This window comes from Copadichromis virginalis, linkage group LG5 (assembly GCF_057382275.1).
Source record: "Copadichromis virginalis isolate Kocher_CV1m ecotype Utaka linkage group LG5, C_Virginalis_male_GT1.1, whole genome shotgun sequence".
NCBI classification, from domain to species: domain Eukaryota; kingdom Metazoa; phylum Chordata; class Actinopteri; order Cichliformes; family Cichlidae; genus Copadichromis; species Copadichromis virginalis.
This window is the reverse complement of record NC_140622.1, coordinates 31,472,147-31,489,661: the sequence shown is the minus strand read 5'-3', so window position 1 is coordinate 31,489,661 and position 17,515 is coordinate 31,472,147. Positions and strand designations below refer to the sequence as shown.

The following is a 17,515-nucleotide window of genomic DNA, read 5'->3' as shown; positions in this document are numbered from 1 at the left end:
GAAACATCCGCCTTTCACAACACCGATTTACGTGGACCGGGTGAAGATTATCGTAAACCGCACACGTGGATCAGGGTTTTCCGCTCCACCTGAAATCACACTTGCCCTCGCCTGTTCATTTGTACCCGCTCTGAAGCTTTCAATCAGATTATGTGATGAATGAGCATTTTAACCTCTAGACATTTACCAGCTCACCGGTAACACATCGATGGTTAGGGTTTTGTTTTAGCTTCATGCAAAACAGGCACGTTTTAAATGAAGTATCATTTATTAAATTTGATATTACCAGATTTGCCTACAGTTTCTATATGAAACCACCGACTTACTAAATAATTCATTTGTATTCTTACAGTTTTAGTCTGTTTGTGTGATAGATAGTGTATTTTGGATATTTAATAGTCTACTTTCCAGTTTTTTTTCTGAACAGCTGTTGAACACTTTGGCCATCACCTGCTGTTTTAATCAAGGTATAATGTATAACACAATAATAAAAAGGACAAATGATGGAGAAGCACCAGAGCTCTGGATTAAGAAGCTACACTTATTTGTTTTGGTGTTTTATTTGGAAGAGGTCTGGTTTAAAATGAAGTCTTATTTTCTGTCAGTTACAGAATTGAGTGAAGAAGCAGAGAGTCAGTGTTTCTGCAGAGGTCAAACTGAGAAACTCAAGACGACAAACCAGAAAAAATTCGCTATTATTATTCAGACCTGGTTACCCTCTGGCCTCAGTAAGTACAAGCAAGCCCACTGGTAAGAGGAAAACACCTGACCCCGCTGACTCCATGTGTGTGCGCGTGGGAGCGGAGCAATGACTGCTGTTACTGTAAGTGGGCGTTAGCATGGAGGCTAATGAAGCCCACAGAGACTGAATGGAACTGCCCGTGGACATGCTAAAGCTCAGTGAGCTGTCCTGTAGGAGGAGGATAACACAGACAAGTTCCAGCGTACGAAAACAGCGACTACTAAGAACACCAGCTAGATTTCAATCCAAATGCAATGTAGCATGAAGTTAGTTTACTGACATAATAATTCACTAATGACACTTACTCTCCAATTCTGATGGAAGAAAAAGATGATAGCATTCGTGTTTTAAAATCCGGTTTATCTCTTCCTTTGATTAGAGGAGTGTTGACTCTTGTTTTTTCTTTGTCCGTGCTTTTTTTGCTCTCGGTCGCTCTTTTTGTTTACTTTGTGGTTTATTTTGTGACTTTTTTTTCCCTGACCCATGTTATTGGTTTGATTGTGTCTTATTGCTTTCTTTTTAACCCCTCTCTCTTCCTTGCTGTCTGAATTTAGTCGGAATTTCAATCAGTCTTTGCCAGGCTATTGCATTTTCAACTTCCTCTTGTTCCTCAGTCTTCCTTAGATTCACCCCATGTTTTAGATTCAGTGCTTTTTTTGGACTAACCAGCCTAATTGTGCTGCAGGTTTTCTAACTAACTTTCTCTTTACCCTTTCTGCGTGTCTGTCTCCGTGATTCTGTATTTGGGTCAACCTTGCGGTTCTTAGAAGTATTCCTAAAGATTTGCTCACTAAATCTGGCTTTGTTATTATTTAATCAGTAACTTTTTCAAAAAGCGTGACTTTTTAATTTCTTGTGGTTTCCCTCAGGTTACACAGGAATTGAAAGTCCGGATGGAAACAGGTGGATGGAGACACGCTTGCTGACATGACTGATTAATTTACTGACTAATGAAAGTACTCAGGAAGGTTTGTGCCGCTGTAGCAGTCTTTAATTTCTGTTTTTTAATAAAGTGGTTCTGTGCCGAAGCTCTGCAGCAGAGTGTGAAATTGACAGGACAACATCTGCAGTTGAGTGTGTGTGTTTAATCTTCAGTTCAATTCCACACACACACACAGACACACAGTGTGTGTCACAGAGGTGCCGACATGAAGCTGCAGTCGGAGATACAGCTACGGTAAACTTTTATCGAGAGTTCTGGTTGACTGCACTATGTTGTACAGTATACATATGATAAAGACTCTACAGGCTTCATTTGGTGTCTGATCTGAGATGGCTGCTGACAGAGTTTAGAGGCTCCACATGGAAAGTTTGCAGAGCCAATCAGGCTTTGCGGCACAGCTCCACGCACTCGTTAAATGTAGATACTGTGCTTTCTGTATATATTTTTTCTCCTAAGCGGCGGTCAGCTTGACTTCAAAGATTTTTTTACACCCTCCAGCTGTTAATTTCACCGTAAAGCAGCTTGATGCAGTTTACCACTTACTGCTTTTATCTCAGTAAGAGATGGTAAGGAGATTTCCATGTATCTGAAAAAAGGTCCTTTTTTCTTTTCTTGCAACGAGAAGAGAACGTCAATAAGAAAAAAGATGTACTGTACTGTGAGAGCGCAGAAAATGTGTAGAGCATTTTATGTTGAATGAAAGTGAACTTGTCGTTTTGCAACAGAGTCTGGCTGGTCACCAGTGGTGATAAGCCGATGCTTGAGGTGATGCTCTGCTTGAAAAACACAAATGATGTTCGAGAGATCTGAAATAAAAACTTTGGTAAGGAATTTGTTGATTGTGAACCAGATCAAAAATGGACCCGGTTGTTGGATTCCATCGATTGTGATGCATTCAGGTGTCTGCTGGAAAAAATATTTTTATTAAAGTCTCTCTTTGTCATCTTGATGAGAGAATGCCTCTCAAACAACAATTCAGATAAGACAATAGACCAAAAACAAAACAAGCCCTCAGCCGTTGCCATCAAAGGGGGAAACTGATAACAGAAGTAGGTGATAAAGTTAGACATGTCGAGGAGCCGAGGCGAGCATACCTGTGTCTGGATGCGGTTCAGACCTCTGAACCAGAGAATCTGGCCTCTCCTCAGCTCCATCTCGGCGTGGTCGATTTCATCCGTGCCTTCGTTCAGCTCCTCCTCGGGAATCTCCTCCTTTGTGATACCGTGACCGGCCTCCTTCAGGAACTTCAGGTGGTGTGTGGGGATGGCCGAGATCAGCTGAGGTTGAGAGAAAACCATCGTCAGCAGATCAGATCTGGTGGTGTTTACGCCAAATCAGCAGATGAAAACAGCTGACAATATCCGATAACATCGATGGTCGAACTGCATTATGGGAAATGTAGGATCTTTTGGAGTGTGACTGATTAAAGTCCACAGAAGTTAATAATTCACGTATTAATATGTGTAGTGTATAATGACTCAAAAATTAAAAAAAGCATGGTGTGCAGGGTGCTTTCCCAATCTAGGACCAAGACTTATGTGAGACAACAGGACTGAGGTGTTACTAAGAGGTTGTAGGAAGTATTTTGGGTAAAGTTTGGCAAATTTATTTTAAAAAATAAAAAGCTAACAAATGAACTCATTACTTATTAGCGCTTTCATTTTTTTTTTTTTTACTAACAAGCAAAATGTTGCTAAAGCTGCACTGAAGCTTGATTTGACCTCAGTTTTAAAACATAATATACAAAAACTAATGAAGCACAATTAACTTGTAACTTGGTTATGCAATCATTATTTTCCTTCTGCTGGTGAACTATCTGTTCATGGTTGTTAAAAGAGAGCGGAGAGACACCCAGCATCCTGCTGGAGCTGCACATCAGCTTTTTATATCTCCGTCACCCTCCTCTCTCTCCGTTAGAAACAAAACGTGTTTTTACCTCTTAAATAAATCACAGACTTCAGATGACTCTGTTTCTGTCAGCATATTTCTGTCTCTCTGCCCTCCACCTGAACCCAGCAGGCTAGCTATGACTGAACAGTTTTTCTGTGTGTTTGCATGCTAACAGGATCATGCGTGTGATGGCGTGTTCGTGCGCGTCCACAGAGGCGCTGACACGCCGGGTTTGTTTTCCCTCGGCCCTCGTAAACAGGAGTCGCACAGCTTTCATGTGCTGAGCTCATTACCATGGCGATGGTCGTGATGGCAACACCGCAGCAGCGCGAGTGTGACAGGCAACAGTTTTCTGCCATAAACCTCACATATCCACCTCTTCATCAGCTCCTGGGTACACGTTGCTTATTCTCACAGCTCGGGCTGGTGTTTGTTCTGCTCAGCTGTTTGTGCACTTGAGGTTTTCGTCTCACCTGTCCCCACAGCAGCTCTCCCACGCCGATGAAAACGCACCACAGCCACTGGTCGATGGTCAGAGCCGTGCAGGAGAACGGCTTTCCTCCGAACTGAACAATGACGATCTGGGAAGGAAACAAGCAAGCGGCATGTCAGCCGTGTGAACTTTTAGTCGGCAGATCTGGTGGTTTAACAAAGTTATGTTAGACTATTCTATAGTGTGAGATTGGTAATACTTTTACTCATACATTATTCCAATGCTAATGTTAAGGCAAATAAATGAGATGACAGGGTAACAGAGGAAACTCCAATTTCCAGTGTTACAGGTGGGAGAATCAGTGACACCTGCACTGACCACTGGCACCCAAAAGAGACAGAAACGACACAACTTATTATTAGGTACTAAGGTTTTTCGCCATTTGGGCACTACTTTTTAAATAATACCAAGGTGCGATGTTAGTTAAGTTGCCAATAACTTCTCTGTCATTTACTGTAATCATTAGCCAGCTAACTACAGAATCAACACGACCACCACCTTTCTATTGACAACCTTTCGACACTTTGTCCCCCACACAGCACAGGCAACTGCTCATCTCGTGATCTTCCACCTGTTTTTGGTCAACATTTTGGATGTGTGATTCATCGTACCACCAGTTCTACTGTTAAGGTCTTAACCTGATGTGCTGATGTCTTCTTACCATTTCTAATTCAGTGGAAAAAAACCATCAGAAGGTTTCAGCTAAACTCTTTTAAATGTAACCAAACTATGTGGAGCAAAAATGCAGCTGCAGCTACTGAGACCATGAATCCATCCAGACTGAGCGGTAACATAACAGGAAAACCTTGGTAGCACTAAAGGATGGTGAAGGTGTTACCTGCAGAGCGAAGGTCCCCAGTACAACGCTGCAGAAGATAGGGTTCCTGTAGACACCTTCGAACACGTTCCTCTCTCCGTGGATCTTCCTGGCATTGATTTCGTTGAAGAGCTGCATCATGACGAACACGTTGAACACGATGGTGTAGTGCTCTGATGGTGGGGAGTGCAAGGGAGCGTTTCGCCCACTGTCGATGTCGAAAAAGTTCTCACCTGATAAAAGATGAAGGAAAATACCCCAAAAATGTATCTCAACTGTTTCGACAATGATTAACAAACATCAGCGTCTTAGTATCAATGCATTACTGCAGAACCAGGTTTACACCCAACTTGGATGGAGTCAGACTCACCAGCGAAGAGCAGGGTAAAGATGATGACGAGCTGGTACACAGCATGGCCAAGTATGTTCTTCATCATGGTCCTGGAGATGAGGGGCTTGTTCCGACCGTAGGGTTTACGTAGCAGCAGAGACTCAGTGGGCGGCTCCGTGGCAAGAGCGAGAGATGCCAGAGTGTCCATGATGAGGTTGACCCAGAGCATCTGGACAGCTTTCAGGGGAGAGTCCTTTTGGAGAAGGAGTAGGAGTTTAATTTACGAGAAGAGAATATAACATCAGGTATATAACAGAATACAAATATGATTCAGCAACCAAACAACAGGGAAACCAGCAGACTCTTTGCAGACCAGCAAAGAGCATTACTCCCAACTACAGCTTTGAAATTCCCACGTTTACAGCATGAGAAACTGTTTTGGTCTAATTTTCCTTATTGTGACAACTGGAATGGTGTGACTGGTTTCAAATTTTGTAAAGGTATCTCGTGATCAAAAGACCCTGTTAAATGCCACCTGCTTGAAAAGATGGACTCAGTTCAGTTGGACTCGAATGTAGTATAAACGTGTATTCATACTAGATGACTGAACTTCAATGCTTTCTCAATGACACAGTAACACACACGGTAAATAACAAACCTATAAAACATGTGAGAGGACAGTGTGACCACTACTGACAGAGGAGCTGAGATGCTGAGAAGAACTGATCATTCAGGGAGCATGCTCTGACACGGTACAGGGCAATGAGTGGCCTGCTGTCTGGAACAAATATGGAATCTCTGAGATTCAAAAAATGTTGCCACTGATACACAAGTTATTGTTTAAGAAGGTTCAGGGACCTCATGGTGGACACATCCCATTTTTCACATGGTGTCTATGGTTATATTTGAACTTCCACATATTGTTAGGATTGCATTGTTAGGAAACAAATATATGGGCATTTTTTATACTGCTGTCACTGTGAGAACCATACTGTAAGAACTGATTTAATCTTAGTGCGTCTAACATCAAATGAGTAATTTAACTGCATAAAAAAATGAGGAAAAAAGTACACACACATTTCAAAGCACTCCCTCCACTTCTAAAACCCAGTTTACGCCTCTGGGTCCTGCCTCTGTTCCTCTGTACACACACCAAACACATAAATCGCCTTTTAATGATCTTTTCCGTGCACTAACAGAGACCGAGCGCCTGATGATCAGTGAGCAAAATCACAGCACAGAGACCACAGACCTGCTGAGTCCCCCGTTATATTTCAGGATTATGATGGTGACGTGTTGCCATGGTTTCAGGCTGAATCTTAGCCTACTTTGTGTTCTTCGCTCTGTAGTCGAGTTAGTTATCTGGTCTTGCCAGCTGTGAGCCTTTCAATTAATACACAGCCCCAAGACTTTCTTCTTTATTGTGTCAGGGGTTCAGCTTTCTGATTACAGGCACATTATGAAACAAAGAAAATGTGACACGGCCAACTCGCCTCCTCGCAGCACTGAGACGGTCACATCGAAATCACAAATTACTCTTTGTTTCTATGGATATTTTATCAAGCGGAGATTTAAAGATGTTTCCACAGCGTGCGACGAGGTACACCAAACACACCAGCCAGCCTCAAAATCGAATCAAAACACGAGTTAATCAAAAGCATAAGTGAAGGCGATGTTTTTACTGTTTTTGAATTTGAGATGAAAACCAGCAACGACACAAACACAATTTCACATGCTGTTTATACGCAAATAGCACACTCATTTAAATAGTTTTACATTCAAAACCTTTTAAAATCTATACATTCAAAAGCATGTGATTCATTGATCACTGATTAGAGATACTGTAGCACAAATGCTAGCAGCTGCTATAGTGAACATACAGTGGCTTACAAAAGTAGTCGGCCCCCTTGAACTTTCCCACACTTTGTCACATTACAGCAACAAACATGAATCAATTTTATTGGAATTCCACGTGAAAGACCAATACAAAGTGGTGCACACATGAGAAGTGGAATGAAAATCATACATGATTCCAAACATTTTTTACAAATAAATAACTGCAAAGTGGGGTGTGCGTAATTATTCAGCCCCCTTTGGTCTGCGTGCAGTCAGTTGCCCTTAGAAATTTACTTGATGAGTTCTAATGACTAAATAGAGTGCACCAGTGTGTAATCTAATGTCAGTACAAATACAGCTGCTCTGTGACGGCCTCAGAGGTTGTCTAAGAGAATATTGGGAGCAACAATGCCATGAAGTCCAAAGAACACACCAGACAGGTCAGGGATAAAGTTATTGAGAAATTTAAAGCAGGCTTAGGCTACAAAAAGATTTCCCAAACCGTGAACATCCCACAGAGCACTGTTCAAGCGATCATTCAGAAATGGAAGTAGTATGGCACAACTGTAAACCTACCAAGACAAGGCCGTCCACCTAAACTTACAGGCCGAACAAGGAGAGCGCTGATCAGAAATGCAGCCAAGAGGCGCATGGTGACTCTGGACGAGCTGCAGAGATCTACAGCTCAGGTGGGGGAATCTGTCCATAGGACAACTATTAGTCGTGCACTGCACAAAGTTGGCCTTTATGGAAGAGTGGCAAGAAGAAAGCCATTGTTAACAGAAAACCATAAGAAGTCCCGTTTGCAGTTTGCCACAAGCCATGTGGGGGACACAGCAAACCTGTGGAGGAAGCTGCTCTGGTCAGATGAGACCAAAGTGGAACTTTTTGGCCAAAATGCAAAACGCTATGTGTGGCGGAAAACTAACACTGCACATCACTCTGAACACACCATCCCCACTGTCAAATATGGTGGTGGCAGCATCATGCTCTGGGGGTGCTTCTCTTCAGCAGGGACAGGGAAGCTGGTCAGAGTTGATGGGAAGATGGATGGAGCCAAATACAGGGCAACCTTGGAAGAAAACCTCTTGGAGTCTGCAAAAGACTTGAGACTGGGGCGGAGGTTCACCTTCCAGCAGGACAACGACCCTAAACATGAAGCCAGGGCAACAATGGAATGGTTTAAAACAAAACATATCTATGTGTTAGAATGGCCCAGTCAAAGTCCAGATCTAAATCCAATCGAGAATCTGTGGCAAGATCTGAAAACTGCTGTTCACAAACGCTGTCCATCTAATCTGACTGAGCTGGAGCTGTTTTGCAAAGAAGAATGGGCAAAGATTTCAGTCTCTAGATGTGCAAAGCTGGTAGAGACAAACCCTAAAAGACTGGCAGCTGTAATTGCAGCAAAAGGTGGTTCTACAAAGTATTGACTCAGGGGGCTGAATAATTACGCACACCCCACTTTTCAGTTATTTGTAAAAAATGTTTGGAATCATGTATGATTTTTGTTCGACTTCTCACGTGTACACCACTTTGTATTGGTCTTTCACGTGGACTTCCAATAAAATTGATTCATGTTTGTGGCTGTGATGTGACAAAATGTGGAAAAGTTCAAGGGGCCGAATACTTTTGCAAGCCACTGTATGTATGTGCTCCAAATCTGACACCTGACATTAAGATTCAGCCACACTGGTACTCTGCTTTTTGGTTGTGGCATTCACAAACTGCTATTAACATACATGTGAAAAATGAAAATTTGAAATGATGTTTGGAAACAAAAAATCTAAAGCAAAACACTACAAAGAAGAAGCACACTGAGCACACAAACCTTTGCCAAACAACTCACTCTCTAGGCAGTTCTTACTAGAATTGTATTTTTTTTTTTATTGTATTCACCACAATAAATTCACCTTTAAGACTTTGGTGGATCGAAGCCAAATTTAAATGGATTGCTTCCATGACCCCACACTACACCCCTTTTCAAGCTATCATTTTTACAGACAGAGTGATGACACACACGCACACAAACACAACCAAAAATAGAACCTCCGCAGTTTTTTCTGCCCACTCGTACTCTAAACTTCTTCTTTCTTTTTTTTTATAAACACAAGCAAACAATATCAAACTGTGAGACTGAATTTAAACAGAAGATTTTGAAAAATCCAGTGATCGTGACGTCCTTTTCTTTTTGGGTTGTGTAGTTACAAACATTATGTGAGATTTTTTCAAAAATTCTCATTCACACGTGTTCGTTCCAGCTTTTTCAGCTCATATTCAGGAGGTCCCACTGAGCCGTCTGTCGTTATTCAGACTCAAACTGGTGTGCTAAATGAGCTGTAATTTCAGACATAAGCGGTTTACCTGTGTGATGCAGGCGCCTGTGAACGCCACAATCACGGCCACCACATTGACGGTCAGCTGGAACTGCAGGAACTTGGAGATGCTGTCGTAGACGTTCCTCCCCCACATGACGGCCTTGACAATACTGGTGAAGTTGTCGTCAGTCAGGATGATGTCAGATGCCTCTTTGGCCACATCTGTGCCGGCGATTCCCTGAAAGGAAGCAGAGAGGCATCATTAGTCCTTGAATAAGAGCAAACAGCCTCTGTGATGCCAAGTTTCCAACAAATACGGAAATTCTGTTCACACAAGATCCACACAAGCAATGAATCAACTCTGCTAAAAAGTGTTCATCGAAACTTTCTTATACATACATTTTTGTATTTTTATGGTATTTATAAAAAAGTTCAAATATCTGAATCTGTGAGAAACGGTGTATTTGGAGCTAGGGTGGTGAGTTAGAGTCATAAAGTACTGGAAGAGACACAAACTACAGTATTATTTTTTAGATTTCAGTCAAATGACATCTCCGGGTACAAAATCAGAATTTTTCTATTTTCCTCCTCATGTTTAAAACACTGCTCGTAAATTACCATCCCAAGCACCAGGTGTGGGCCTGCTGCTGTTTATTGATGCTTAAGGTAATTTCTAATCGTTCCTCCAAAAAGTCCATTGGCTCCAAAATCCATTCAATGCTCATAGGTCCTGTGTTCAAATGCCCAACTTCAGTCATGAAGATAATGTTTACAATAACCAGGCTTCCCCCTTGAGCACTACAAGACCTATGATGTAAAAGACTAAAGTCTGGCACTCTCTTCCAATCTGATTTTTTGTCACAGGCTATGTGATTTTACATAAAGACTGCGCAGTTTGCCTTAAACATAATGTGCAAAGACAAAAACTGTCGAACAAAGACAGAAATGGAAGATGCTCGGAATCACGGCTGAAGAGTGATTTGCTCAGATCAAGCAGTCCAAAAGAAAGAAAACACTTTAGATACCGTGGACACGACATTGATCACATACTTGAACATCAACCAAAGCAAAACTTGCAGCAATTTGTCTTTGCTGGAACACAAAGCAGAGAGCAGAGCAGGTGTAAGACAGTGCTGAGTGTTACAAGCAGGCTACACCAAACAACTGAAAACTCAGGATTTTATTGTTACACTGGACACTGAACTTGCTTAAAAATGCTACCGTTAGCGAAATTAATTAATGAAACCGGCCCTCTCAGCTGTGTTTGTCACTTTGGTGCCTTCTGGAGCACTTTTCATGCAGTTATCCAATAAATAATATGGCTTCCTGTGGCATATTAATATTGGTCTATGACTTTATGGTCACTTTATTCTATTAGTAGTATAGCACTTTCATCCGCAGCTGCTACTTCTGTGTTTATGAATAAATCTGAGTTGACTTGACAATCCTGACAAGCTCCATATAACAAGATGGCCAACAAGCTAACTGAGGCTCAAAAAATGTGGAGACCAAGTCAAAACATCAGCCTGGCTTTGTACTAAACTGCCTCTCAGACTCGCACTTATAGATCCCCAAAGTGCACAACACATAAATCTGAGGGACTGTAAAGTGATTAATAAGGTAAGAAGACAGAAACAAGTATTTCTGCTATGCAAATTCCACATTTACTGCCATCTTCTCCCAATGCTTGACTGATCACCACTCAACTAGACAAACTGTGGTAAGCGGTCACAGATAACACATTGCTTTACCTTAATGAGTCCCAGTAGTCACAACCTAAAAAGCCTTGGAACCGTGACTAACTAATTGTGCATAAACATCTCAGCTGTGAGCAAGAGAACTCTGGTTTACTGAAGCTCATCTAACACCAAAATGTTGAGCTGGAGCGCCCACAGTTTCCTCAGAGATGGATAAACGATTATCTTTCTATGGAGTTTAATGTTACTGCTTCCTAGCTCATCCGCAGGGTACAAGCACAGTTGAATAATGCTGCCGAGGTTGTAACGACAGAGCAGTATGACAGGTACAAGGAGAAAGTCCAGCTGTTCAGCTTCACTATGGATAAAGCGACGACTTATTGTTGGGTTCTTTCTCATCTCCTGTAGATGCGAACAATCTGCCAGCTGGACGTTTAATTTTTAAACCCCCTTTCATCTAAAGTCTGAAAAGCTTTGACAGAGAGTATTTTATGCTGCTCAACTGACAGTAAAGTAAAAATAAAACAGGAGGGTCGGCCTTGTCTTAAACAGCAATTCTAAAGAAGTTCTGAGCTGCTGTGTCTCTCTACGCAGGCAGACTCGCTCAAACAGATGGAGGTGAATCGCTTTCAGTTTCCCAGCTAACCAGGCGATAATTGAACAGGGACGCTGGAGTTGAAACTGAAAATGTTCCAAATGGGACATATAAGCGCTGAAAGGTCACTGCTTTAAATCCACAAATTGCTTTTGTGATGTGTTTAGGAACAGTAGCTACTATCAGGGAATTGTTTGACAGCACAGCAGCTGCTCAGCACCCTGCAGGAGAGCCTGATGTTCAGATGACTTTCCCCAGTAAATAAAGGTCACAACAACACACAGAGGAGTCAGCTGTGAACTCGTCCACATGCATGTATTCTGTTTTTAAACAGATACACATTGGCAAGTTGTCAGCTGATCATCTGTTCAGTGTTACTCTTTAGAGGTGAGAGTTATGACGCCACAGTGTTAATTCATTCAGTTTCAAATACAGCAGAATTGGATCCTTTAAATCTACAAACACTTCACTCGCAGGCTGTCTCTGTTTTACAAACTTGCACGATACAAAGAAATGCTACCATTTGGCACTGGGTTGCCAGGTCTGTGGTTTTCCTGCAGAATTGGAATACTTGCCTCTGTCAGTGCGCCCCAGGGCAGCTGTGGCTACAATGTAGCTTGCCATCACCAGTGTGTGAATGTGTGGATGACTGAATGTAGTGTAAAGCGCTTTGGGGTCCATAGGGACTAAGTAAAGCGCTATACAAATACAGGCCATTTACCATTTACTTTACAAGTTGCAGTTGCCATCCTGAACTCCTGTACAAGTTTACTTAAAACAGTCTTCACTTTGAGGTAAATATGATGAAGATTCGGTTGGTGCGTCAAAAGTGTTACATAACAAATGAGCTGACGTAGGTGCAGCGCTTGGGAATCATAAAACTGGGACAGTGAAAACAACTGAATTTACACAGCAAACAAATGTTTATGAGTGGCTGTAGGAGAAAGTTTACTGAGACATATTTTGACATATGTCAAACAAAAACATGTTTATGCAATTTTATCTCTTTTCCATTTCCTCCAAAGATAAATATGGTTTTAACTTTTGAAACTTTTAGGTGATGTAAATAAGGAGTGCGATGTTTCCCCTTAGTGAGTTAGCTTTGTGCTATAAACACAAGCCCCAATATGTTTCGTTCCAAAAGTTCTACTGGGAAGATGATCATTTTATCCGGGCTGAGCTCAAGTCCAAACTTGGACGTCTCATGTTCTCATTTTCCATAGTAACAACTTTCTAAGCCACCTGGAAGAAAGCTATAAATATTGTAAATAATGATGATTGCTGACCCTTTTCAAATGTATCCTGAAAAGCAGCACATTTTCCAAGACATATTTCCTTACAGCATGCCACTGGTTGTAAATGTATTTCCTGATAGTCTCCAAAAAAAAAGAAAAAAGAAAAAATCAATTTCCCTACTTAAAACTTGCTTGAGGTGTTTCATTTATTGTTGATGTGCGAGTCATGTGCATTAACAATACTTTTACCAGAGTAAATGTAACCATCATGTGATGGATTACTCAACTCAAGTTTCAGGAGTCTGAAAATTAATTTGTTAACGAAAAATAAAAACTAATAAATGTCGTTTCACTTAAATCTATAAAACACACCCAGATCGCCCAGAGGATTGTTATTGGTCATATATAAAACTCAAATGGGAGTTTCAGCCACCCACCCACTACCTTTTGATTGCTATTCTTCGCGTTTAGTGACCACTTTCAGGCATTTCTCAACATCATTACTTTAACTGTTATTACACACTTTCAGCTTTGAATTTACCACATTTGTGTCTTGATAAAGTGCTAGTCACACTTTTAGCCAAGAAGCTCCTTCTTTTAATTTATAATTTTAGCTACTATAATAACTGTTTATATAGTTTTTCCAGCTACCAATTTCATTTGTTTAACTTTCTTTTTCTTTTTTTTAAGTAATCAGTTGGTCAACAATAATATGCATAGTCACCATTGCTTATACAGCTTTCTAGTGCGATTCCTCTTTATGGTTATTCTTCTGCTTTTGTTTATTTAATTAAAGAATATGAAAACAGAGCATGAGATGTTTGAGAGAAAGAAAAAACAAACAAACTTAATAAATTACAGTAACCAGATATACTTGGATATTAACCTAATGAGGAAATATCTATCTAAATCATAAAAAAGTACTGATATAATGAAATTAAGTTATAGGAAGGGCATTTCAAGGAGATACCATCTCTCCACTTTTCCTCAGACTGACCCTCCTGTAGCCTCATGAACCCAATATCCGGGGTAAAGTGTGTAATAGACACGGCGGTCCATCATGTGTATGTCATGCTTTGCTTCTCCAAAGCATGAAATGCACAGGTGAAGTTGCATTACCAGCAGAGGGACATAGTATATCTAAAAAGCCAAGATGTTGCTCGTGACCCAGGAAGGTGTAAAGTAACTCCAGGATCAGTCTATGCCAGAAACAATTAAGCTAGGTGGCTAATATGCAGTTACAGATAAATATTTTAGTGATGTCTCTAAACGCTTTCTCGTGATTATTTTCAAGGTGAAGTAATATCATAAAATTCTTAAAGGGGGCGATATCTGACTCTGTAAATTGAAGTGCTGTGAGGTCTGGAAAGGTGGGATAAGATAGCCAAACGCTCGCCATGAAACAGAGCTTGATATTTTTCTATCTAAATGTGTTTTTAAACTATTTTGTTTGTTCATTTTTACTTTTACCTGAATATTTTAACTACATTTAACTAATAAATTCCACATATTTTTAACCAGCTATTGTATTTTTTTCATTAAGTTTGTTTAGCTAAAACCATAATGTTTTTATCCATACATGTGTTGAACTAATATTTCCAGATTTTAATAATTCAGCATTGTAGCTTCACATTATGAATGATTATCCATAACATGTTTTTGTAAATGGGTGAACAATCTAACAGTTTCAACTGTTTTGTTAAGCGAATTCAACTTTTTTCCACTTCGTGACCATTACTTATTTGTTTTAATCATTTTAGCAATTAATTTTGGCTGGGTCGGTCTTTTTATCTATTAACTTTAGTTAAAAGTGTTAACTTTCTTGCTCAAACACATTCTGCTCTTACCACTTCTTTAATTAAACTGTAATTTCAGTTTTTTCTTTTTTCCTTTTTGAGAAAATCTGTCCAAATACCCTCAAAAATGTGCAAAAATGCACCCCGGAGTACATGCACTCTGGTTGATAAAACAGACAACATAAAGAAACAGCATTAGTCTCACTCTCTGTGAGTTGATCTGTAGAAAACAAAGGCAGTGACAAGGTGGTAGAGTGGGGCCCCACTGTGCTGAATGCACCGAACTCAACATTTATTGATTTATTATTCCATTTCACAGCTATCTTAATGAATCCGCGGCATTAAACTGAAGAGTTATTGTCAATGACGTTTAGAGAAACGACCTATTTCATGGCTGCATTAGAAACATAATTAACTGAAAGGCTTATTTTTTTCTTTAGGTAATGATGCAGAGAAACTTAAGTAGCAGAAGAGTGAAGCAATGAAGAGCCGTGAAACAAAGGCAACAGAAGAAAAGGACGAGGGGGAAAAAAAATGAAGAAGTGGTTACCATAGCAAAGCCAACATCAGCTTTCTTGAGGGCGGGGCCGTCGTTGGTACCGTCTCCTGTCACTGCAACCACCTGTCGGGTTTCGCCCACTGTGCTGTCGATGATGCCTGATCAGCAGAGTGAAACAACAAGAACCTAGTGAGTGCATGATCATTCAAAAAAAGAAGGGGGAAAAAAGTAGATCCATTTACAGCAGCTTGACTAAAGGTTTACATATACACGCAGATTTAAAGCAGCTCAACAGTCTCCTGTCAGAACAAACCCACCTTTGACCAGAGTGTGTTTGTCTGTGGGTGATGATCGAGCCAGAACACGCAGCTTGGGCCAAACTTTGTCCAGACGCTCTTGTTCCACCTAGAAATGACATGTTTAAGTTTCAAATAATCTTTTTCTAGCATATAAAAATAACCATCCCAGTTGGGTACAGAGCAATAATGGGGACTTGGAGCTTCATCTTTAACTGGACAAATCTGAGCACTTTACTGGGCAGAGCAAGCAAAGCATAAGTCATAAACCTAATGCATGTGTTTGAATTTGCCTCGAGGCCATTTGCTGTGTCTGTCCTATCCAAATAAAGACAATGTCCGAAACTCCAGGACAGGCAGTGAGAGAAACAGCCAACTGCTTAAGAGTTAAACTGATTAATTGGTTAATGGGCTGCACTGATAGTTCTATAAGCTTTTCTAGATTTACTGAGCACTCAAAGCACTTTTTATGCTATGAGCTGCATCCATCCATTTACACACACTCATGCAGCACTTTATGTACACAAACACTCACACACTGATGGATGCATCAGGGGCAATTTAAGCTTCACTATCCGTACAATCAGTAAACAAAGCTCTCTACCTCCCAAACCCCCAAAAATCAGCTGATATAAGCTTAATGCAGACAGATCAGTTTAACATGATACTGTTGTAAAGAGTGCTGTGTGGACGGTATCAGCTGAACAGGTAAAACACTACCAAACACAACATCTCCCTCGCTCTAATAAGATACCTATAAGATACATTAGGAAACTTAATGTTTGCTGCTTTTGTACATAAGCCTTTGGAAGGGGGTTAACTCAGGGCCGTTAGGCCACCAGAGATGTAATGGGCTAGTGGAAATCTGGCATTAGCAACAAAGACTTATTGGGCCATATTGACTTAATTTGGTGGTTGTTTTGAGTTCATTTCAGAGTCATTCTCTGGTCAAAGCTTCTTTTTTTTTTTTTAAACTTAAATGCTCATATGAATGTTGCTTGCAGTTGGATTCTTTTTGTAGTCGTTTTACCTCTCCCTTGTCATTTCTTATTTGTTGGTTGAACTCTTTGCCCTCCAGACACAGGAAGTCCTCCCCAGGCAGCAGGATGCCACACTTAGTCGCAATGGCACGAGCAGTGTTGATGTTGTCTCCGGTAACCATGCGCACGGTAATGCCTGCACGCTGGCACTTAGAAATAGCCTCGGGTACCTGGAGGAGAGTCAGAACAAAGGGACTTGAGCATTTTCACAGTAAAAAAAAACAAAAAACCTTGAAGATGAATGCAGAGTGACAGAAAAGATGAAGATGATTTTGAGTCTGAAACATAAGGAAGGACCCCTTGCCTTTAACCCAAATAAAAAAACTGTCACAAACATTCTGTTGGTTGTTTCTTCAGGGTCTTAAAAGATGTTAAAGAAAGAGTTTATACTGCAGCAGAGCTTGTGTGTAAGAGGTCCAATTCCAGCAGCAGCAGATTTTACATGAGAACCACCGTCGTTGTTCTTAAACCCACCCTGAGATTCATTCATCTCGGTCTGGGAGAGGTGATAGTGACTACACAAAGGTACACAGACGAGAGAGGTGCTGACTGCTTCTTGTGCTCCTCAGGTGGTCCGACTGATATGACCAAAACCCAACAGAGGGCACATTTTTTGCTTACAAATACATACAAATGTTGCACAGTTCTCATTTAAAGTGCCTCAGCCAGGGTGCAGCATACTGTTTCCCTTCCTTAAGAATGGCTTCTTAACAGCCATCCTTCCACTGAGACCATTTCTGAGGAGGAAGTAAACAGTGGATCCCCTGAACGGCCAGCTTCATCTCTCTATTCCTGTGTCAGGTCTTTTTAGGCATCCCACTTCTTTTTTTGTCTTCCGGGTCTCGCTTTTCCTCATAATTTTAAGGACATATTACGCAACATGCCAAGATATGCAGAGTTTTCATCTCTTTGGGAATCAACTTGTTGGAGCAAAGATTTTCTGCTGTCAAACTATAAGATCGTTGGGATTTTTAATGGATTTGGCTA

General features: G+C 40.9%; 1 protein-coding gene across 3 annotated transcripts in view; it reads right to left on the bottom strand.

Annotated features, from left to right (window-relative positions):
* LOC146710070 (plasma membrane calcium-transporting ATPase 1-like) overlaps positions 1 to 17,515 on the bottom strand; it is a 128,110-nt gene that overhangs the window by 9,440 nt on the left and 101,155 nt on the right. For all 3 annotated transcript variants that reach the window (XM_085457322.1, XM_085457323.1, XM_085457321.1), the window contains 8 exons: positions 16,519 to 16,698; positions 15,510 to 15,597; positions 15,244 to 15,350; positions 9,417 to 9,608; positions 5,256 to 5,469; positions 4,907 to 5,118; positions 4,049 to 4,156; positions 2,780 to 2,962 (listed from right to left, as the gene is read on the bottom strand). In XM_085457322.1, coding sequence (XP_085313448.1) covers positions 2,780 to 2,962; positions 4,049 to 4,156; positions 4,907 to 5,118; positions 5,256 to 5,469; positions 9,417 to 9,608; positions 15,244 to 15,350; positions 15,510 to 15,597; positions 16,519 to 16,698 — 1,284 coding nt within the window. The remainder of the gene's footprint in view (positions 1 to 2,779; positions 2,963 to 4,048; positions 4,157 to 4,906; positions 5,119 to 5,255; positions 5,470 to 9,416; positions 9,609 to 15,243; positions 15,351 to 15,509; positions 15,598 to 16,518; positions 16,699 to 17,515) is intronic.